Source organism: Miniopterus natalensis, chromosome 1, assembly GCF_054644295.1.
Source record: "Miniopterus natalensis isolate mMinNat1 chromosome 1, mMinNat1.hap1, whole genome shotgun sequence".
In the NCBI taxonomy this organism is placed as follows: Eukaryota; Metazoa; Chordata; class Mammalia; order Chiroptera; family Miniopteridae; genus Miniopterus; species Miniopterus natalensis.
In genome coordinates, this window is record NC_142081.1 from 79048274 (window position 1) to 79071923 (window position 23650).

The 23650-nt window shown below is 35.7% G+C and overlaps 1 protein-coding gene across 2 annotated transcripts in view; it reads left to right on the top strand.

Annotated features, from left to right (window-relative positions):
* The window catches only part of BRMS1L (BRMS1 like transcriptional repressor), a 36296-nt gene extending 13150 nt beyond the window's left edge, over positions 1-23146 (top strand). Inside the window, exons 5-10 of one of the 2 annotated variants that reach the window (XM_016198434.2) lie at positions 13989-14085; positions 15340-15423; positions 16105-16169; positions 17412-17451; positions 20009-20156; positions 21582-23146. In XM_016198434.2, the coding sequence (XP_016053920.1) occupies positions 13989-14085; positions 15340-15423; positions 16105-16169; positions 17412-17451; positions 20009-20156; positions 21582-21699 (552 nt within the window). In that variant the 3' untranslated portion in view covers positions 21700-23146. The remainder of the gene's footprint in view (positions 1-13988; positions 14086-15339; positions 15424-16104; positions 16170-17411; positions 17452-20008; positions 20157-21581) is intronic. The other variant, XM_016198435.2, reaches the window with a different exon arrangement.
* Positions 23147-23650: the final 504 nt, after the last annotated feature.

Sequence of the window (23650 nt, forward strand, 5' to 3'; positions counted from 1 at the left end):
CTCCAGGTCCATCCATGCTGTCCCAAAGGGTAAGAGATCCTTCTTCTTTATGGTTGAGTAGTATCCATTGTGTGAATGTCCCACAGCTTTTTTATCCACTCATCTACTGATGGGCACTTGGGCTGCTTCCAAACCTTGGCTATTGTAAAGATCACTGCAGTGAACATATTAAATACTGAAGCACATATTCTTTCAAAATTAGTGTTTCAGGCTTCTTCAGATAAATTCTCAGAAGTGGAAATGCTGGGTCATAAGGCAGCTCCATTTTTAATTTTTTGAGGTAACGCCACACTGCTTTCCACAGCAGCTGCACCAGTCTGCATTCCCACCAGTAGCGCGAGAGGGTTCCCTTTTCTCCGTATCTTCACCAGCACATGTTTGTTGATTTATTGATGGTAGCTGTTCTGACAAGTGTGAGATGGTATCTCATTGTGGTTTTAATTTGCATCTCTCTAATGATTAGTGACATTGAGCATCTTTTTTATGTCTATCTGGCGTCTGTATCTTCTCTTTGGAGAAGTGCCTGTTCAGGTCCTTTGCCCATATTTCAATTGGATTGTGTTTGTTCTGTTTTTTTGGTGTCGAGTTGTAAAAATTTTGTTGTTTAGTAACATCTTTTAAAAAATTACTTTTTTTTTTCTGCAGCTGTATAGAAAAGTAATTTTGTGTATTGATATTATATCCAATCTTGTTTACGTCTTAATTCTAATAATTTCATTACAGATTTTTAGGTTTTCCATGTAGATTATGTCATTTGTGAATAATGTTAGTTTGTTTCTTTCAATCTGGTCTTCCTCTTACTTGTTTTACTTGTCTTATTGGCACTGATAGGACCTCTAGTACAGCATGGAATAGAAGCAGTGAAAGATCATTGTTGTTCTTGATTTTAAGTGACTGCTTCGAATAGTTTTTCAATAAGTGTATTTACTGTTGGGTCTTGGTTAATACTGTTTTTATTAAGTTAAGGAAATTTACTTTTATTTCTTGTTTTCTAAAAATTTTTACCATGAGTAATTGTTAGATTTTATTAAATGCTTTGCATCTATTCAGTTAGTCATGGTTTGTTGCTCTTAATATATTAATGTGGTGGCTTACATTATTAATGGATTTTCTAATGTAAAAACATCCTTGAATTCCTGGAATTTTTTTTTCTTGTGCAATACCAGATTCATTTGCTAATGTTTTATTTAGAAACTTTATGTTTATAAGTGAGATTTAATTTTTAATTCTCATACTGCCATTAATTTGATTTCAAGATTTATAAAATGAGTTAGGAATATACCATATTTTTTTCTCTTCCATAAAAGTATATATTTAAGATTGCAGTCATCAGTTTCATGAGTGCTTAGTACACCTTGCCTTTATGATATATATTTTTTAACAGTCTCATAAAAAAGATGTGAGAAAGTACAGAAGAACTTTTTTGGTGAATATGAGAATGAGTTTACAACATGATAGCCCATCACCCCTGAATACTGTGACATATACTTTAGACAGATGAGGGCCATTCTCTAACATAACCTACCACACTATAATCATCAAAATCAGGAAATGTACATTTGATATGTTACTATCATCTAATCCTCAAGCTCCATTTAAGTTTTAGTAGTTTTCACAGTAGCCCCCTTCATAGCAAAGAGATCTAGTTCAGAATCACATGTAGTCTTTGTCATTGCATTTAGTTGTTTATGTCTCTTTAATTTCCTTCAACATGGAACAGTACCTCAGTCTTTCCTTGACTTTAACGATCTTTCCATTTTTGAAACTTTTAGGCTAGTTAATTTGTAATTTAATTTTGAATTGGTCTTCTATTTCCTCATGATTAGAGTCAGATTTTGCATCCTTGATAGGAATATCACAGCAGCAATACCATGTTTTTCTTACTGAATTCTATCAAGCAGCACACAATTTTGATATATTCCATTATTGGTGATGTACACTTTGATCACTTGATTTAATTGGTGTCTTCTAAGTTTCTCTAAGTAAATTTACTTTTTTCTCATTGTGATTAATATGTATAAAGGGGAGAAATTCTTTGAAGCTATGCAAATATCTCATTCCTCATAATGCGTCCAGTTTATTTACTTATGTAAGTATAGACTCATTGTTTCCTTATTAATTTTTTTTGGTCTGCTTCATCTTTTAATTACTGAGGGTAGTATATCAGAATTTCTCTCTGTGGTGGTACATTTGTTAATACCTCTTTGTATTTCTTTTTGTTACTAGTTTTTTTTCTGAATTTCCTAAGAAAATCCACGAATGTACTATTCTCTTCAAAACGGCAAAGTCATTCACCATGTGAGATTTGGAGGCCCAAAGTACTAATGATGAGGTACTCCACAATGCATGTCCAGTCTCAGGTTCCTTAGATCAAAAAGATGGTACGGTCTGAGACTGAATGCTCATGATTCCATGTTCCCAGCCGAAGCTTACCTCCCATGGGATTTCTTTTATCTTTTTCTGTTTAAATTTTGGTGAGAACACTTCACATAAGATCTACCCTCTTATTCATTTTAAGTGTGCAATACAGTATTGTTAACTCTAGGCACACTGTTGTACTGCAGGTCTCTAGAACTTAATCATTATGTATAACTGAAATTTTATACCCATTGAATAGCAGTTCCCCATTTTCTCTTGCCTGTTGCCCCTGGCAGCCACCATTCTGCTCTCCGCTTCTGTGTGTTTGACTCGTTTATATACCTCATGTATGTATCATGCAATATTTGTCCTTATATAACTGGCTTATTTCACTTAGCTAGCATCCTCAAGGTTCATTCATGTTGTAGCATATGACAGGATTTGCTTCTTTTTTTTTTAGACTAATATTTCACTGTATGTATATATTACATTTTCTTTATCCCATCCTTCAGGGTACATTTAGGTTGTTTACCACATATTGGCTATTATGAATGGTGCTGTAATGAACATGGGAGTGCAAATATCTCTTCAAGGTCCTGATATCTGTTCTTTGGGATATATACGCAGAAGTGGGATTGCTAGATCATGTAGTAGTTCTATTTTGAAATTTTTTATTTATTGATTGATTTGAGAGAGAGGAGAAGAAGGGGGAAGAAAGAGAGAGAGAGAGAAACATCAATTTGTCATTCCACTCATTTACACATTCATTGGTTGATTCTGGCCGGGGATCAAACCTACAACCCTGGCGTATTGGGACGACTCTCTAACTGAGTTACCTGGCCAGGGCAGTAGTTCTATTTTTAATTTTTTGAGGAACCTCCATACTGTTTTTCACAATTACAGCACCATTTTACATTCCCATCAACTGTGCAGCAGGGTCCCAGTTTCTCCACATCCTCACCAACACATATCTGGTTTTTGTATAATAGCCATCCTGACAGGTATGAAGTGATATCTCATTGTGATTTTGATTTGCATTTTTTTGATGATTAGTGACATTGAGCATCTTTTCATGTACCTATTGGCCATTTGTATATCTTCTTTGGAGAAATGTCTATTCAAGTTCTTTGCCAATTTTTAAATTGGGTTCCTTAGAGTTTGGATATTAACCCCTTATCGGATATGTGATTTGCAAATATTTTTTCCCATTCTGTAGGTTACTTTTTCACTCTAATTGTTCCTTTGCTGTGCAAAAGCTTTTTAGTTTGACGTAAGCCCGCTTACCTATTTTTGCTTTTGTTGCCTTTTTTTGGTGACATATCCAAAAAAATCATTGTCAATATCACTGTCATGAAGCTTATCCCCTATATTTTCTTCTAGTAGTTTTACAGTTTCAGGTCTTACATTTAAGTCTTTAATCCATTTTGAGTTGATTTTTGTGTATGGTGCAAGATAAGAGTCAAATTTTATTCTTTTGCATATTTCTGCCAACACCATTTGTTGAAGAGATTATCCTTTCACTATTATGTATTTTTGGCACCCTTATTGAAGATCTGTTGACCATATATGCATGGGTTTATTTCTGGGCCCTCTATTCTATTCCATTGGTCTATAAGTCTGTCTTTATGCCAGTACCATACTGTAATTACTATAGCTTTGTAATATATTTTGAAATTAGGAAATGTGAAGCCTTCAGTTTTGTTTCTTTTTCTTAAGATTGTTTTAGCTATTCAGGGTCCTTTGTGATTCCATATGAATTTTAGGATTTTTTTTGTGTATGTAAAAAAATGCCATTGGGATTTTGATAGAGATTGTATTGAATTGTAAATCACTTTAGGTAATATGGACATTGTAACAATATTAAGTCTTACAATCTGTGGATATGGGAATATCTTTTCGTTTATATGTTTTCTATAATTTCTTTAATCAATGTTTTGTAGTTTTCAGTGTGCAGCTCTTTCTTTAGTTAATTCCTAAGTATTTTGTTCTTTTTGATGCTATTGTAAATGGGATTGTTAATTTCCCATCTCTCCTTATATTTCTATCAGTTTTTGATATATATGTTATGTTTGTGTATATATATATATATACATTTTATATTATCAGACTCATACATTTTTAGAATTTTTCTATCAGTTAATGTAATATTTTATCCTTTTTTTTAACGCTAATGCTCTGCTTTCCCTGTAACAGCGATTTTTCTCTAAAGATGATTTTGTCTGATGATTGAAACAGCCACACTCGTTGTATTGGGCCTGCTATTTGCCCGATGGAAGGTTTTTTCATCCCTTTTTCTAACAACATTTCTCTGGCCTTATATTTTAGGTGTATTACTTGTAAACAGCATATGACTTACTTGATTTATAATAAACCTATTTTAATAATCTTTGTCTTTTAACTGGTAAATTTAGTCCAAATATATTTATAGTGATTATTTTGATATTTAATACCAACCTATTTTGTGCTTTGTGTTTGTTCTGCTTTATCCTTTTATATTCTTTCCTAACTTTTTTGTGACTGTGTGTGACTTACTAAGTTTTAACATTACATCATAAAGTTATAGTCTCTATTTCTAGTATTTTAATAATTACCCTCATACCTCCCATTTCCATATTTTAATGATTACCTTAAATTTCAACATGCATGCCTACATTAATAGAATCAAAATATTAATCAGTAGCTCTGTTCTCCTCCCCAATTAATGAAGAACTTAGAACTCTCTAACTCCAGTTATTCTCTCCCAAATGATGTTATTGTTATTCAGTATTTTAGTTCCATCTTGCTTTTTCACCCTTCAAATAAGACATTATTTTGATTTTATAGATTTAGTTTTTTTTAGGTTTATCCATATTTTACTAGTTTCTTGCTTACTGTTTTTGAGCTGCAGACTTTCCTTGCAGGTTCATTTTTTGCTTCTTGGAGAAAATCCTAGGCATTCCTTCACTGAAAGTCTATATCAGTGGTAAATTCAGTTTTTCTTTGTCCAAAAATAGCTTTATTTGCAATAATTCTGGAAGTATAGTTAAGGGGGATGTGATACTCTAGGATGCCAATTATTTCCTCTTTAACATTTTTAGGATCTTACTTTCCACTGTCAGTCTTTAGAAGTCTGCAATCATTTTCTCCCCCTCACTGGTTCCTTTTAAGCTCTTTGTTGTTGTTTAGTTCTCTGTTGTGTGTGTCTGTAGAGATTATTTTTCTCTCCTGACTTGAATTTGTTGTGCTTTTTTTTCTTTCTCTTTTTAATTAATTTTTTAAAAGATATATCTTTATTGATTTCAGAGAGTGGAAAGGAGAGGGAGAGAGAGAGAGATAGAAACATCAATGATGAATCATTGATCAGCTGCCTCCTGCACACCGCCACTGGGGATTGAGCCCCCAACCTGGGCATGTGCCGTGACCAGGAATCAGACTGCCATCTCCTGGATCATAGGTCCATGTCCAGTCGTTGAGCCATGCCAGCTGGTCTATTGTGCTTTTAAAACTTTTATTTATTTATTTACTGTTAAATTTATCTTTATTATTGGAAGTATTACAGATATCCCCCTTTTATTCACCCCATTGATCCCCTCTGCACCCCACCCCCCCCCGCCCCAGCCAGGCCTTCACCACACTATATTGTCTATGTCCATGAGTTAGGTATATATGCAATGTAAGTTCATTGATTCATCTCTACCCACCCACTCCCCCACCCCGCCTTCCAACTGAGATTCATCAGTCTGTTCAGTGCTTCTGTGTCTCTGGATCTATTTTGCTCCTCAGTCTGTTTTGTTTATTAGATTCTACATGAGTGAGATATGTAAAACTGAATCAGGAAGAATCAGAAAACCTGAATAGGCTAATAACAACTGATGAAATTGAAGCAGTAGTAAATAAATAAAAAATCCCAGCAAACAAAAGCCCTGGTCCAGACAGCTTCACAGGGGAGTTTTCTAATTCTGTAAGTTGTAGGCTTAGATAGTTTACTAAAAAATTTTCTTGCCTTTCACGGTAGACCTGTAGTGCTAGGAACTTCCCTCTTAGGACTGCTTTCACTGTGTGCCATAGATTTTGGGTTGTTGTGTGTTCATTTTCATTTGTTTCCAGGAAGTTTTTGATTTCTTTCTTGATCTTATCAGTAACCCATTGTATAATAACGTGCTATTTAGCCTCCATGTGTTTGAATGTTTTTGAGTGTTTTTACTGTAGTTGATTTCTAATTTCATGCCATTCTGATCTGAGATGCTTGATATGACTTCAGTCTTCTTGAACTTGTAGAGACTTGTTTTGTGTCCTAACGTGATCTACCTTTGAGCATGACCCATGTGCCCTTGAAAGGAATGTATATTCTGCAGCTTTGGGGTGAAATGTTCTGTAAATATCAATTAAATCCATCTGATCTAGTGTGCTGTATTTAGAGTCACTGTTTCTGTGTTGAATTTTTGTCTAGAAGATCTACCCAGTGAAGCCAATAGGGTGTTAAAGTCCCTGATTATGACTGTATTGCTGTTGATCTCTCCCTTAAAGTCCTTAAGGTTATTATTGATAGGTCCTTATTTATTCCAATTTTAATTCTTTATGCCTATGTTTCTCTTTCTCTCTATTTTGTCTTCTTATTACAACAGTCCCTTTAACATTTCCTGCAATGATGGCTTGGTGCCGATAAACTCCTTTAGCCTTTTTTTGTCTGGGGAGCTCTTTATTTCACCATCTATTTTGAATGATAGCCTTGCTGGATAGAGTAGTCTTGGTTTCAGATCCTTTTTTGCATTACCTTGAATACTTCATGCCATTCCCTTCTGGCTTGTAGAGTTTGAGATGAGAAGTCGGCCACAGGCTTATGGGAGCTCCTTTGTAGGTAACAGATTGCTTTTTTCTAGCTGCCTTTAAGATTCCCTCTTTGTCTTGTATTTTTGTTATTTAATTATGATGTGTCTGGTTGTGGGCTTCTTTGGATTCTTCTTAATTGGGACTCTCTGTGTCTCCTGAACTTGTGTGACTTTTTCATTGACTAGGTTAGGGAAGTTTTCTGCCATTATTTCTTCAAACAGGTTCTCTAACCCTTGCTTACTTTCAGCCTCCTCTGGCACTCCTATGATGCGAATATTGTTACATTTCATGTTGTCCCATAGCTCCTTTAGACTGTCCTCCTGTTTTTTAATTGTTTTTTCTTTTTGGATTTCTGATAGAGTGATTATTTTTCTACCCAGTCTTCTGATTAGCTGATCTTATCCTCAGCTTCCTCTAATCTGCTGTTTATTCCTTCCCGTGTGTTCTTTATTTCTGCTATGTCATTCTTCATTTCTGATTGGTCATTTTTCATAGTTTCCATATCTTTTTTCATGCTGTTGAGCATCCTTACAATCAGTATTCTGAACTCTATATCTGATAGATTGCTTATCTCCATTTCATTTAGCTCTTTTTCTGGAGACTTCTCTGTTCTTTGATTTGGGGTTTGTTTTTTTGGTCTCCCCATTTTGGCTGCCTATTTGGGTTTATTTCTATGTATTAAGTAGTCCTGTTAGGACTCTCAGTCTTTTTGGATGGTCTCTGTTGCAGGCCAACGTCAGACACTGTTTGTGACCGGCCTTGAGTACCCTGTTTGGAGCTATCAACAACCCAGGTCCCTTCTGTTGGGGCTGGGTGCATTGGACAGGACCAAGATGCACACCACAGTCCGCTTTTCCAAGGCCCAGGTCCAGAAGCAGATCAGGCAAAGACTCACAGCACTCTGAGTTCTGCCTCTTCCTGCAGACTGATTAATCTGATTCTCTTAATGAGCCTCAGGCTCTAAAAACGTTAGGGGGTAGAATGAGAGATTTTTACAGCAGGGTGGGGCAATTGCTTCTCCCTCAGGCAAAAGCTGTTTGGAAGGTAAATGTCTGCCGATGAAAGATGTCCTCTGCAGCATGGGGGAATGACTCAGCATAGCAATCCAGAGGGGTGCCCTCTGAGCTCTATCTCAAGAGCCCACAATCCTAGATTCTCCTCATACAGCTCCAGTACTCTCTGCCCTCCCTCTGCCAGAGCCCAAGGTGAATGTGGCTGCACACAAAACTTTGTGTGTTGGCTTTTTAAGAGAGTGCCTGCATTTCCAGCCACCTCTCCCTGGCAGACAAAAACCTGGCTGCTTTTCTCAGCCATATGTTATGTGGACACCTTTCTCAGTTCCGGTGCTCTTGGCTGGGAAGCCCAGCCTGGGCGTTAGGTCCCAGAGTCCTCAGTGTGAACCCCCTACAGCTGGGATATTCTTCTGGACCTTTAGCTGCTGCCTGTGGGAACCCAGCCAGCCCCCTCACGCCTCCACACTTCCTACCAGTCTCTATGTGGTCTCCACTTTTCCTTCTTGGTTATGAGGGTGCTCTCCAGCTAGTGTTTAATTGCAGTTGATTATTCAGGATTGTTTTTCTCTATTTTAGTTGTAATTCCAGTTTGGTCTTGGGAAAGTATTTGTGTAGCTTCCACTCAATGCACTGCCATCTTTAATCTCTGGGCTGTTGTGCTTTTTGAATCTAAGGCGGTTTTTCATTAATTCTGGAAATCTCTCAGCTGTTATCTTTTCTAATATTGCCTCTCATTCATTTTCTCTACTTTCTTCTTTTGGAACTCTAGTCAGATGTAAGTCCTCATTCTACCTTCCATGTCACTTAATACTTCATATTTCTAAAAATTTATTTTTTATTTTTTTAAAGATTTTTTCATTGATTTTTAGAGAGAGAGAAGGGAGAGGGAGAGACAGAGAGAAACATTAATGTGAGAGCAGAACACTGATAGACTGCCTCCTGCATGCTCCTACCAGGAATTGAGCCTGCAACCTGGGCATGTGCCTTGACCAGGAATTGAACCAGTAACCTCTCAGTGCTTGGGGATGCCACCAAACCAACTGAGCCACACTGGCCAGTGTGATACTTCATATTTTTCATTCAATACATAATTATCTGAAGTTTTCAGAGTCTAATTTTGCTGTTTTTATTTCTGCCAGACCTCACAGCTTATTTCCTTATTTCGTGATTCTGGGCTATAGCACAGGCTTATAATGAAAAACAATCCTCTCTCCCATGTGTACATTTTGCATCCCAGAAGCAATTAGCTATCTAACTCTTTTAGCTACTGCTTCTGGAACTTAACCTTATATTTCTAAATAATATCAGCTTTAGACATTATCTATTGGTTTCCTATCATGGAAACAGAATTCTATATGTTTCCCTCATCCCATTCTTCTAATATTGTTGTGTCACACCTTTTGTTTTTGTTCTAGCTATAAATACTGCTCACTGAGCTAAGAGTTATACTATGCTTAAACTTCTCTTCTTGAACAACTTTTTTTTTTTCAATCCTCATTCGAAGACATACTCAGAGTTAGAGGAAGGGAGACAGAGAGAGAGGAGAGAGAGGGAAACAATGATGTGAGAGAGAAACATTGATCAGTCGCATTCTGTACGTGCCCCCACCTGGGATCGAATCTACAACGTGGGTATGTGCCCTGGCTAGGAATCAAACTCATAACCTTTCAGTGCACAGGACAGTGCTCAACCAACTGAGCCACTCCCACTGGACTGTACAACTATTTTTTAAACCTTGGAATTAATAATTGTTTAATTTATTGTTTGTTTTCTCTGTATTTATCAGTACTTCCCAGAGACTCCAGTAGATCTGTGAAAGCTTTCTAATGCCATTTTCCATGTGATTGAATGCATCAGAGAATTTACGAGTGCCCGTTTTCTTTTGGTGTCCTCCCTTCAGGAAGCAGTCCTTCCACCCTTGGGTCCCCTGCCCTCCCACTCCACCCTGCTCCATCCTATAGAGCTTGTCAACTGCTGGAAGTATTTGTTCCTTTTAAGAATGTATTCAACTTTCATTTGTGAGCATAATGTGATGAGGGCCTTCTGCTTTCCGGACTTAAATGTATTTTCCCCTGGATTGCCTATCCAGATTCTCCTTCATTTCTTTTTAGGTTTGGAAGTAGTTCTCAGACTTTTCAAAATAGTGCCTCTCACACACATTTTTACTTTATAAAGAGCACACTTGTATATAGTGTATGTAGTGCAGATCTTGGGGTTCTATCTTAGTTTAGTTACTATAGTCAGAAATTATGGCATGAGATTGTGCCCCTCCCTTGGTTTGATAACTGCAGGTGTTTGTTGATTTATTTTGTACATATTTTTTGTACATTTAATTAGGTCTTGGGGAAGAGACAGTTTGTGATCTGGGTTCATTTGTAATCTTATCCTAGAAATCTCTCCCTACTTTTCAAATTCTGAATTTTTAGTGTTTGCAGAGCAGTAATATGGATATCTAGTATGTAGGCAATTCTCTATTACTGGATTTTACTTTGTTGCTAATTTTACACATTGCAAGTATTGCCATTGTGAGCATCCTTTCAAATACAACTTTGGTTGAGGTGGTTAATTAGGATGGAATCTCAGTGTGTAAATTATTAGATCAAAGGATACAATCATTAAGACCCTTCATACTTGCTTCTAAATTGCTATCCAAAGTATTGGATGAGTTTATATACTAGTATCAGTCAGCATTATGGATTATAATTGGAAGAAAAAAAACTTTGTTAAGAGAAAAATAATACCATATAATGCACATTTTAATTTCCATTTGTGTTTTCTTTCTCTCTCATTTTGGCCTCTTTTGGCAGTGGGGATGGGCAGTATTTAGGTTGTCTTACTTACTGAGTTATCCATGTTTATTTAATGCCATCTTATGGTTATTGAGCCTTTATCATGTTAATTTTTATTGCCTTTTACTTTCATTTGATTTTAAATTTGATTTTAATTTTTATGTGATTAAATGTATTAGTCTTTTCCTTTATGGCATCTCCTAATTTTTGTGCTTTTAAAAGGCTTCCTTTATCCCAACATCAAATAAAGAGTCACTACCTTTTGTTTAGTTCTTTTAGATTTCATTTTGTAAGTTTAACCCTGTAGTGCATTATTTTCATGTATAATGTGAGACAACGAATCCTCAGCTTTTTCTGTATATAGTTAAACTCATTTCTGTTGTTATTTATTATCAAATTTCCAGATGATTTGAAAAGTCATCTTTATCATATACTAAAATTCCCCCTAATTAGGGTCTGTTTCTGAGTTTTTTTGCTGTTGTTAATCCTCACTGGAGGATATTTTTCCATTGGTTTTTAGAGAGAGTGGAAGGGAGGGAGGTATGGGGGGGGGGAGAGAGAGAGAAAGAAACATCGATGTGAGAGAGACACATCAGTTAGTTAGAACCTGCAACCCAGGTATGTGCCCTTGACCAGGAATCAGACCTGCAACCCTTTGGTGTGCGGGCCAATGTTCTGCCCACTGAGCCACATTGGCCAGGGCTGTTTCTGAGCGTTTAAATTCTATTCAGCTTATCTTTAAAAAAATAAATAAATAAATAAACACAGTAGTGTTACAGTTTATTGATTTTTCTAGAGAGAGAGGAAAGGAGAAGAGAGAAATATCTATGTGAGATTGCAATGTCGATTGGTTGCCCCCTGCTTACCCCCCACAGGGGATCGAGCCTGAAACCCAGGTACCTGCCCTGACCAGGAATCAAACCAGCAGCCTTTCGGTGCACTGGCTGACACCCAACCAACTGAGCCACACCAGTGAGGGCTATTCTGTTTATCTTTTTATTCCAGTGCAGTATACTTTTAAAAAATGATGATAGCCTTATAATATGTTTCACTCCCTGGTAATGCTAGTCCTTCAAAAATCTCCCAGGACTGGGGAATCCTGAAGGAAGCTGAGACCTGTGAGGGCCTAAGTAAGCGAACTGCCAAAGGGGAGCTGGTTCTGAATTCAGGCCAGTTCAGAGACCAGTACAAAAATGGAAGCTCGGAGCCACTTTCCTGGGCTCTTTGAAGCTCTCCAGATGAGAAACAGCATAGATGTCAGCCTAGGAAAGGGCTTAGTGAACAGGTTCACTCATGAAGATTGGAGGGATGTGGGGTCTTAAAGCCAATTATATAAGTAGTGCTTTTAAAAGCTAAATTACCTGTTGAACATAGAAGCCACTATGGGCACCCAAGCAATTGAGTTTGGATGCCCCTTTCTTTTCCAGGTGTCCTCTAGCTGCTCTATTAAAACTTTCTTCCTCAAGAAAGCCCTTTGAAGCTCTTACCAAGTTAGGTAAGGGAGAGAAGAATAAAGAAATAAGAATGAGAATAGAATCAAGGCACTTCTATTTGTATGCTTTAAAACTCACCTATAATAAATATCTTTAGAGGTGCCTAAGAGCTTCAAACAGTTCATTCCTATTGTGACTTTTTTTATGATAAAAAATGATTAGTGTATTTATTTTAGAATTTCTGCTGAGGACAAACTTATCAATAGAAGGAGAGAACACACCAGTTAAATTCTCATAGTCTTAAGCTGAAGCCCTTCACTCCAGCTCTATGGTTGGAGAATCTGGATCTACTTATAGCTGTCACACTACCTATCTATAGTGGTGGGAGTCTGCTCTCCCTTTTTTTCTGACACATTATAATATTTCCCAATTCTTGTAGCACAGTGTAGATAAGGCTGGAATATTTCATAAGACCAAAGGCAGGGTAACAAGTAAGAGGAAGTAAACAGAGAGAGTAGCCTGCCATGAGATCATTTTTCATATGAGATCTAGTTTTTGTCACCTTCAGCTTTGCTCTCCCTCTAGCTCCTGGCTTGCTTCAAATTCACAAAAGCCATCTTTTCCCTACCACTTAGGAGAATCTTCAAGCCTGTATAGACTCTAAATTTCAGACCTGAAAGAGAAGACTTTATGACTGACACTGAGAATGCTGCCTACCTGGTTGTCGCTTGTACCTTCCACAAGAAATCATATTGAACTATGTTCCAATAGTTTTTACAAGACAATCCTATCTAGTTATATCGTAATAGCCTAATATCTTTATTAGCAGTAAGCATGTGTTGAGTGGCTTGGGAGTCTGTCATAAGTTTTCTTATGTAATGAATCTAAAAAATGTTCATTTTGGCTTTTCAAATAAAGGGTACAATGCTATACAAAACAACAGTGGACTACAACTAGTAGACCTGGGTTCTAGTCTGATTTGCCAGTAAACAGCCTTGCCTCTTTTAACAAGTTACTCAATCTTTCTATACTTTTGTTGCGAGATTTGGATATAGCCAGTCTGTAATTTTATGGTTTTGGCTGTAGTGAATTATTATAAACTTTGTACTTGAATTTTTCTCTTTGTGATATATTAGTCTATTTTAATATGATGCTGAGATATTAGTGAGGAATAAAGGCCCAATTACTGTTCCAGTGAGAAAATATGACCCATTTTGTAATGTTATATTTTATTGGACAGGCTCTCCATGGTGGTGACAGGTGGGACCTGCTTATATTTAGAGGCGGCCATGGAGCTTATTATGAGTTTCTTATAAAGTAAATAACTTCTTTATTTATCACATGCAAATTTAGATGTCCTTAAATTTAATTGCATGCCATTAAATCTATATTTAGATTCTATATTTTCTGGTTTTATTTCTTTCATATTTTGACTTTTCATCTTTAAAATACTTAAGTTGAAATAAAAAAGCAAACAAAAGCACCATTTATTAACATCCTTTCAGAGCAAGTTATTTAGTCGTCTTAGTTAAGATAGATCAGTATTTTCTTTCTACTTATGTGTAATCTTTTTCTTTTTTTTTTAGAGTGAAAAGCTTTTGTTATATGATACAGTCCAGAGTGAACTAGAGGAGAAGATAAGAAGGCTTGAAGAGGACAGGCACAGCATTGATATTACCTCAGGTAGTGGGAATGCTGTGACTGTGATGTTTAATTTAAGTGACACCAAACCTTTGGCTTACCATAGCACCTCATAATGTCTGAGTCTCCTAATATAAATGTTATGTAAACGAAGGTTGTAATGAGAGGGGAAAGGCGGAGACTTCGAAACAGTCGGTCAGATTGTGATTGTGCCTTTGGTTTGAACTCGAACTTCAGAAAGATGTAGAAAACGGAGCACATGAAAAGGGGCAAAATAGAAGTCTGACAGGAACTGTAAGAATAAGATTAATATACTGTAAGAATAATAAGAATATATTTTTTAAAAATTTTTATTTGTTTTTTTAGAAAGTGAGAGAGAGGGAGGGAGAAACATCGATTTTGTTGTTCCGCTTATTTATGCATCATTGGTTACTTCTTGAAAGTGCCTTGATCAGGAATTGAACCTGCAACCTTGGCATATTGGGGCTCTAACCAACTGAGCTACCTTGCTAGGGCAAGAATATTATTATTATATGAGAATAGTACTGGAAGACAATAAGAATAGGCTTTGAAGACAGCTATGGTATATATTCCCTCTAAGTCTTGAAGGATTGTCACATGGAAGAAGGAATTAAAACCTCTTATCTTTGATACCACACAACCTGGGACAAATGAATAGAATTACAGGGAGGCAGATTCGTCTCTCAGATAAAGGAAAAACTTGTTAATAATTAGATAAGTCCAGGGTGAAATCAGCTTTTTCAGGGGTATTATGAAAAGGCTTTCTCCACTGAATGGAATATTTACTGGGTTGTCCTACACTTCTTGCATATGTATTATTTTATTTTTTATAAATTCTGTTTCTCTGGTATACAGCAGACATAGTAGAGTCAGACAAGCTGAGCTTAATGCCACTGTTCCATTTACCTGCTAGAGGGTTACCATGGGTGACCGTCACTTTAGCTTTTCTAATTGGTCTCTTCCTCTGTAAAACTGAAGCAATGAGAATACCTGCCTCAGAGATAGCTTTGGGGATTAGTTGAGACAGTTCATGCAATGTATATTTCACAAAGTCCCTGACATATAGTCACCAGTTACTAGTTATTAAGTATCAAGTTGATTTTTACTTCAATAAAAGCAGAGAAAACTTCATATAGCTGCTCATGAAATTCTGTGTAGTTACACATCTACACACATATACATAGCCACCAACGAAATTTTCCTACCTTGAAATTAGTCTCTTTTTCCTCTGATCTCCAGGAATTAGCTAATACTTAATTTTTATTTACTTGCCAGAGCTGTGGAATGATGAGCTTCAGTCAAGAAAAAAGAGGAAGGATCCTTTCAGTCCAGACAAAAAGAAGCCAGTCGTCGTTTCAGATATCCTTTTTCACATTTCCTGGCGTTTTGTTGTGGTTGTTGCCTTATGTACACTTTTGCATTGTACGTACTGTTATAACTTTTATTCGTATACATTGCCTTTATTTGCAAGATCTGTAATAAGCAAAAGATGACTTATAAAACTGATTAAAGACAGAAGAATATAATTTAGATTAAGAGGTGCAGGGGAGGAAGAGAAATTTAGTTACAATCTCAGCTTCAAAAATTAACATGGCTTTATAGTTCACGAGGGCTTTGATGTGAAAGAGCTGTTTAGTATGTAGCACGATTACGTATTTCTTGTGTGCTTTTAAACATTTTTAATGTTTCTCAACGTGGAGTGTCTTTAAATTAAATTAACCTGTGCATTCAATCTTAGCATTCCCTATGGTACCCTCCCCCTTGGCCCTGCCTTTTCCCTAACCTCAAAACAGTGACTAGGCTGGTGGTCTATCCGACAGTGACATATGTAGAATTAAGAGACTATGGTTAATAGCATCTGAAGTACTGCAATATATTTTTCCTGGTACTAAGGCTTTTGAAGAATAATTTAAAGTCAGAAATCAGCATGCCAAGGGATTATGTCCGGAAATCATTGTTCCATTCTTTGAAAAATAGCAGTTTGAAAGTATAACTCACAGTGTGAAATTCTTACAGCTAAATCGACCTTGACTTTTAAACGTCCATATATAGTTTATATGCTACAAGATCTTGATATTCTTGAAGACTGGACAACAATTAGGAAGGTATGATTAACAAGCAATGGAACACAAGTATATTTTTATAGTCTACTTTTTAAGATTCTATGGTTTTTCACTAGTACATTAAAGTATTATTATAAATATACTTTACTTTGCAACAGTCTCTCTCAGGCAGTTAACACTAATACAGATAACAGTGAATTGATGGAGTATTTTAAGAGAGACATGTCAACATTTTGTTTTTTTCTTGTAATAATGTCAATAATTTATGCAAAAGTACAGAAAAGCATTTATTTAGGTTGCCCCCAAATAGTAATAAATAACCATTCTGTGCCCAGTTCTTAGCCTGGTCCTGGCTCACAGAAGGCACTCAATAAGTATTTGTTGAATGAATGAAAATGAACATTTGAATTTTTATTATATGTTTTACATTTTGTTCTTAGAGATTCAAGAATTATAGGATTTTCTGTGCTTGCTTGAAAGAGGAGGTTTATTTATTTATTTATTTAAAATCTTTATTGTTGAAAATATTACAGATGTCCCCTTTTTACCCCTATGAAAGTGGAGCTTTTGTTTTCCTTAATACTTTTCCATTTTTAGAAACCTTTTAGTTGAGAATGAGTGGTTATTTCAAGTATTGATACCTCCCAAAGAAATTGTTATTTATATATATATGTGTGTGTGTGTGTGTGTGTATATATATATATATATATGTACATGTGTATATTATTTTTTAAAAACTTAAAAAAAAAATTTGAGACCAAGGAAGGGAGAGAGAGAGAGAGGGGAACATTGCTGAGAGAGAAACATCGATTGGTTGCCTCCCGCATCATCCCAAACAGGGATCGAACCCTTGGTATGTGCCCTGACTGGGAATCAAACCCCTGCTACCTTTTGGTGTGCGTGATGATGCTCCAACCAAATGAGCCATACTGGCCAGGGCTAAAACTTTTTTTATTTATATTAATTTTGAGAGAGAGATTGATTTGTTGTCCCACTTATTATTCATTCCTTGGTTGATTTTTGCATGTGCCCTGACCGGAATTCGAACCTGCAACCTTGGCATGTTGGACCACACTCTAACCAACTGAGCTACCTGGCCAGGGCTCAGATATATTCTTTATGGTCTTAGACATTAACAACTTATTAGAAGAGATGAAGATTATATTTCACTGTGTTTGTTATTGAGTTTATCAGTAGTCACTATATATATTAAATAGATATCAAAATATACTTTGTGAACTCAGACAATGTCTTTCTTCCTTTTATTTATTTATTTTTATTAAGGCGATGGCTACACTGGGTCCACACAGAGTGAAAACAGAACGTAAGTCATTTAGTCTGAGTTCAGAAATCTTCTTTATGGAGACTTATTGAATCAGGGTTAAGTCACCTATATACATAAAGAGCTTCCCCTGTCAGTGGTTTTATTTCATCAGTACACACTATACCTGAAATTATGAGGAATTCTTCTGGAGTCTTTGCCTCATATAAAAGTTTCAAGATTTCAGAATGGAGTGTATTTCTTTTTTCAGTGTTCCAGCTACATTACTACTGCTAATAGTGAATCAGTAATTTTAGAAGTGTTAATTTAGTGTTTTTTATGGGCCCAATAATTCTATGGGGGGGCAGGTTGGAGTCCATGGGAATCCTCTGGAATTGTGGGCAAAATTTCTTCTGTGCTTGCATTTTTCTGGGAGAGAAATTAGAGTGCTAGCAGTGGAGTCCAGAAAATTTTACACACCACTAAGACACATTCTGATATGCCTTAGTAAAGTTTATATTCAATTATACTTCCTGGACTTTCTTTGAAAGTCTAAAAATCACTGCCCAGGTGAGGTCTGAGTCCACCAACTATAAGAAATGAGTTCCAACATCCACCATGTGCCTAGAAGAGGACCCAGGCCCTCCAGCCCTGACCACACCTCCCGTGCAGCCTGGTGAGGCCCTGCAGAGGGCCAGCTCACCTATACCTGTACCCACAGAAATGTTTAAATTTTCATTTTGATTATGGTTCTCTTCATGTTCAACATTTAAATCAAAGTCCAGTTGGCCCTCTGAATCAGGATGTTTTGCCGAGCAAAGGAGAAAACAGAGGAATATATGACATCCTGGAAGCATGCATGAGTTGAAGGACATTCTTGTGGTCATAAAAGGGGATCCCATAGTGTCCCCTTGCAACAAGCCCTGATTGTAACAAGATGCTGGCTTTTTGTAGATTCCTCCAGGAGGAATGTTTTCAAGAAATCAAAACAAAAACAAATATAGATCACCTCACATGTTTGAGTGTATAACAAAATGGTTCACATATGTCTTATGGAGAGTCTGGACATGAATTAGTGATAGATATATTATAAAAAAATTAAGCAGTCAGCATACCATACCAATAACCCGAAAAAGCAGTGTGTTTTAACTTCAGGGGCAAAATAAGTTGTTAAGGAAAAAAATGCAATTATGCTATTGTACACTGTTTACCACATTCACATTTAAAGTCATACTAATAAACACTGAAAATAAAAATCACTGCCAAAGTAGTAATAGACATTATTGTCTAGGATAACTCTCTCTTTATGTCTTCTTTCACTGTATAAGAAATCTCTTAATTCTTCTAAGAACAATGTATCTAGATTTTAAAAATACTTGTTTTAAATACTAAGAAGAGTCACACTGCAACAGATAAAAGAATCTTTAAGAGATCAAATTCTATTTTATGTTTAACCCGAGGATTAATCTGTAAACTTTATTATCAGGTCATGAAATTGTAGCAATTAACTGGCAGGGTAACTACCTAAATCTTTAGGTTGTTAACATTTTGAGTCCTGAATTCTTTTCAGAATCTTTACTATTGCTTGGGTCTCCTCCCCACTCCTGTTATCTGTAGCATTGTGTCCTATTTGTTTTCTTCATGGCACTTACCACAATTTGTAATTTTTTATTTATTGTTTACATATTTATCTGTCTCCTGACAGGATTGTAAGCTCCACAAAGGTCAGAATCATATTTCTTTTAGTCACAGTACTCAGAAAACATTTGTTGAACGAACAAATGAATGAATGAACAAGCGAACGAATGAATGGATGAATACGTATTGAACACCTTCTGCATACCAGCCACTATTTGACTCTCTGGGGATACAATGATGCAAGAGAAGGACCCCCGGGAATTTGTTGGGGGAGGCAGAATAATATATATGAAAATGAATAATTAACAAGATAATGACAAATTGTAATAATTGCTATGAAGGAGATATAATGTTGTGATGAAGATTAACTGAGGAGTAGTTAGGGTGATTGGAGAAGACTTTCCTGAGGTGGTGACATTTGAATGATGAAGAGGCGCCTACTTCATGCTATGCTTTTGACAGTGCTTTTTCATAAAGAACATTCTTTTCTCTGCATGAGTTTATCTGATTAATGCCAAACCATTTCTAGGACATAAAAAGGGAAGTTCTACTTAGGACATTTCATTTTTAGGATCAAAAGCCTGGGGAACTCTTGGAGTATCTATTAAATTCTTTCTTTGGAAGTGTCAGACAGCTGCCGGGGAGAAAATATGAAAAATATAATTTTTAATGGAAGCACGGCACTGATATTTTCACTCCTACTTAAAATTGGCCTTAATAATTGATAATGTCCTGCTTCCCCTTCGGGCACTTGTCTAGGTAATTGATGATTTAGTGTACATTATTTAGCTTTGTTTAGTACTTATATTAAAAAAGTGAGTTATATAAAAAGTGTAAGAAATTAAATTTTCTTATTTCTATTAGATTTTGGTTTATTACGTGAGAAACAGTTTTAGTGTTTTTTTCACATACATGCATGGATTGGTGTTAATTCATAATGTTCTGTACTTTCGTTCTGACGATGTCTTAATTAATATAACAGTTTTTGAACTGATCCCTTTAGCACCTGTGAAACTGGAAAAACATCTGCACAGTGCTAGATCTGAAGAGGGAAGATTATATTATGATGGTGAATGGTATATACGTGGACAAACAATATGTATTGACAAAAAAGATGAATGTCCTACAAGGTAAAAAGCCTTTATCATTTCAGTGTTACAACATTGTTGTCAATAAATATTTGCTGCCTCCATAGTATATTCATGATGTATCATTAGTTGCCTGTGGATCCTTTTTTTTCTCTTGACATAAGATTTGATTAGCATGTGTGTACACCTGTGTTGGTATTTATATACCAGAGTTACATAGTTAGTTCATGAACACAAGCATTAGTACAAGTGGAAGTCTTGGAATTATTTAGCTGGGTAAGAGATCCTACTTGTTAATTCTTATAGTAGATGACTTGTTTTGATCCTAATATTATGACCTTTACATCAGAGTATTGTGAATTTGACAGTGTGGACTTATCATGTGTCATTCACTTATTTTGATATGTGACAGTATTTTGGATAAGAAGAACTTGGACTTATTAGGGTAGGAAAGGAATGGAAAACTCATGAAAACTTAAAGTGTAAGTAATTAAAGTATAACTTGAAAGCTGAAAATAGCCTTTTAAAAGACTTAATCTGTCTAGGCTTAAGTAAAGCTTATATTATTATTTATATAGCCTTCTAAGTTTTATCTGGGTATGGCCTTTGAAAAATATTAATGCTAATTACTGCTTTAATTCCTTTAGTTGCTAAAGATTTAATTCTCAGAGTAATAACCATCTACATTAAGAAAATATCTTTCTAGGTTTCAGTGGTAAGTAAAGTGTTTGAGTTTAGTATAGAATATTCATTTTCCAAATGCAGTGGTTTTAATCAAATTGTAATTTCATCTTTAAATTTTTAGGCTACCAGCAGCATTGTGTATAGTAACTTTTCTAAGAAGCTCATTGAGCTGATTATTAGGTTATAGGTCGATACCCCTGGATTCTTGGCTTTATCTTACTGCTTTTGAAACATTTTACTATTACTTAGTATAAAATGTGGCTTAAAAAGAGATGAAATAGCATAGGAGATGATTAAACAAAAATCTATTTTTAAAAAGATTTCTATATAGAGATTAATAGTGTCCAAAAATCTGTACAAGTATACCATGGAGGGTTGACATTGGGAGTTAGAGATTGGTATTTGAAGATTTTTTAAAGCCAAGACTGGTAAGAGGAAGTGTAATACCATATAAGTAGTGGTTTTAGCTCCACTATTCTGGGGTTTTTTTTTGGGGGGGGGTAGGTAGAGTGGGGATGGAGTAGGAACAATGTATTTAATAGTTCTAATAGTAAATTTTACTAACTCTATTTTAAAAAGAAAGAAAATTATCTATTAGGTGTTGCTGAATGTGATATTTTTGACAGCATGCCCAGCTGATTGTCAGCATTCTGGTAAAAGGCACTTGTGTACCTGAATCTACTCTTACAGTCCAGCTATTTTGGTTTTATAGCTAGTACTCCGAAATGAGTAGAGGAATATTATAATTCATTCATTCATTCCTTTTTTTTCAATTCTTTTTAGTGCCGTAATTACAACAATTAACCATGATGAAGTTTGGTTTAAGAGGCCTGATGGAAGCAAATCTAAGCTTTACATTTCACAGCTACAGAAGGGAAAATATTCAATTAAACATTCGTAATCATGATTTAAGTGTTATATAAATCTACCTTATTAGTGTTACCAAATGTGATGTGCCATGGGAGTAAAAAATGTATTCAATGACTTCAATATTCTCGCTGAATCATGAGAGACTGTGTGTTTGTAGGTAGTATTCTAAGTAGACCTCATATTGATGTGTTATTAAAAGAGACAGTAAAAAAGTTTAATTGTGATCATTACATTTATTTGCCCCTTAGGTCCAATGACCAATAGGTGTATATGGTAGGGGTTTCTTACTAAACTTTTTTCTTGGTTTTTATGCAAATCTGTGTTTAGTGAACTATGTTGCTAAGTGGCTAATTTTATCTCCAGTTTTTTTAAATTTTCCATATCTTTGTCACTCCTTATGTGTTTGTAAATAAGCCTCATAAAACATTTCCTATAAATGGTTTGTACTGGTATACTAGTGTTTAATCAGAATTGAAGTTTAATCATATATATGTGAGTATGTATATATGGCATTATCAGCTTGTTTAGAACTGATGGCCTTACTTTACAATCTTGTTTTACCCAAAATTAAGCTATTGGGTTTGACAGTAAAAAGGAGCACTTTTGTAGACTAGCAGCTTTCTTTCTTCTCTTCTTCAATTGTATGGTGGTGACCTATTTTTACAAATGATACTTAATGTTAATTAGTAAAATTAGTGTCGAGTAGTAACTGGCGTGTGTGTATTTCCCGTGAGCCTTTGGAGGGCGGGTGTTGATGCTGCAGCATAAGCGACGGGCAGTAACTGACGGCGCCACGGGGCTTGCTGTGCATCCTGAGCTTTGAAACAGATCTTTAGTAAGCATTTTCCAGAGGTAAAAGTAGGTTCTTATCCTAAGTTAATTCCTAGGGCAAAATAGACAGTGGTAATTTCCTTGAATTTATTCTCAAATTAGAAATTGTATCTACACTTCTACTAAATTCTACACTTTAAGGGCACTTGGTGCAATTTAGAAAGTATTGGCCTCTCTTCCCTTAGCCACACTAGAGGTTTTAACCTCTAAAACCTCAGGAACAGTACAAAGAATCAAAACCCTCAATATGGCAGCACAGTTGGCTGTAGTGTATATTAGGGTACAACCAAATCAAGTATTCCTGGTGGTCTTGTGCACTTTAATTTCTGTTATAGTGAGACTTAAGAGGACGCTGAAGAGATCTTACTAACACTTAGGGCAGGAATATCTGCGTTACTCCGTTTGTTTTCTTACTATTTTACCTCTGCAAACAGCTTCCTGTGCCGATCACTACTTCACAGTTGCCAAATGTTAAAATATTTGACTTCTGAAATTCATTATGTTTCTAATTAACCTTAGCAAATGTACATAATGTCATAATCTGATAGTATTTGACAGTACTTATGTATACAATGTTTCATAAGCATTTTTAATAAGATTTGTATTTTTAAATTCAGTATATAATAAAAAGATGTGTTTGAGTGTCATTTGTAGTGTCTTGAATTACTTGTTTATGAGTTCTTTTATTATTCCTAAACTGTCTCCTTCTAAGAATGATTTGAGCCAATTTACATGAATAGATACGAGTGTTGAACCAATGTTTTTGCTTCACTAAAGCACAATTCAAGCTCTGTTGGGGTATATTTAAATATATAAGACAGCTAATTTATACTTAATTTTAAAACATGCATATATATTATACTTTAATAAAAGTATACTATGTAAGTTCTGAAGTTCTAAAAAGAAAGTTTTTATATTTATTTAAATTTGAGAGTATGTTTATTAGAGCTGTGGACAGTGAAACAAAGGGTGGGCTTAGGGTAGAAGAAGCAACAGGAGAGGCCTAGGTGGTGCTCTGCTTTGGCTCCCTAGAAACATTAGAGGAAAGAAGTGAGCCACAGCGGACTGCTGTTAGCTCACTGGGAAGTCAGAGAAAAGGGGGCTTGGGGACAGGTTCAGGGGGTTTGCCCGAGATGAGCTGCCATTGGCCA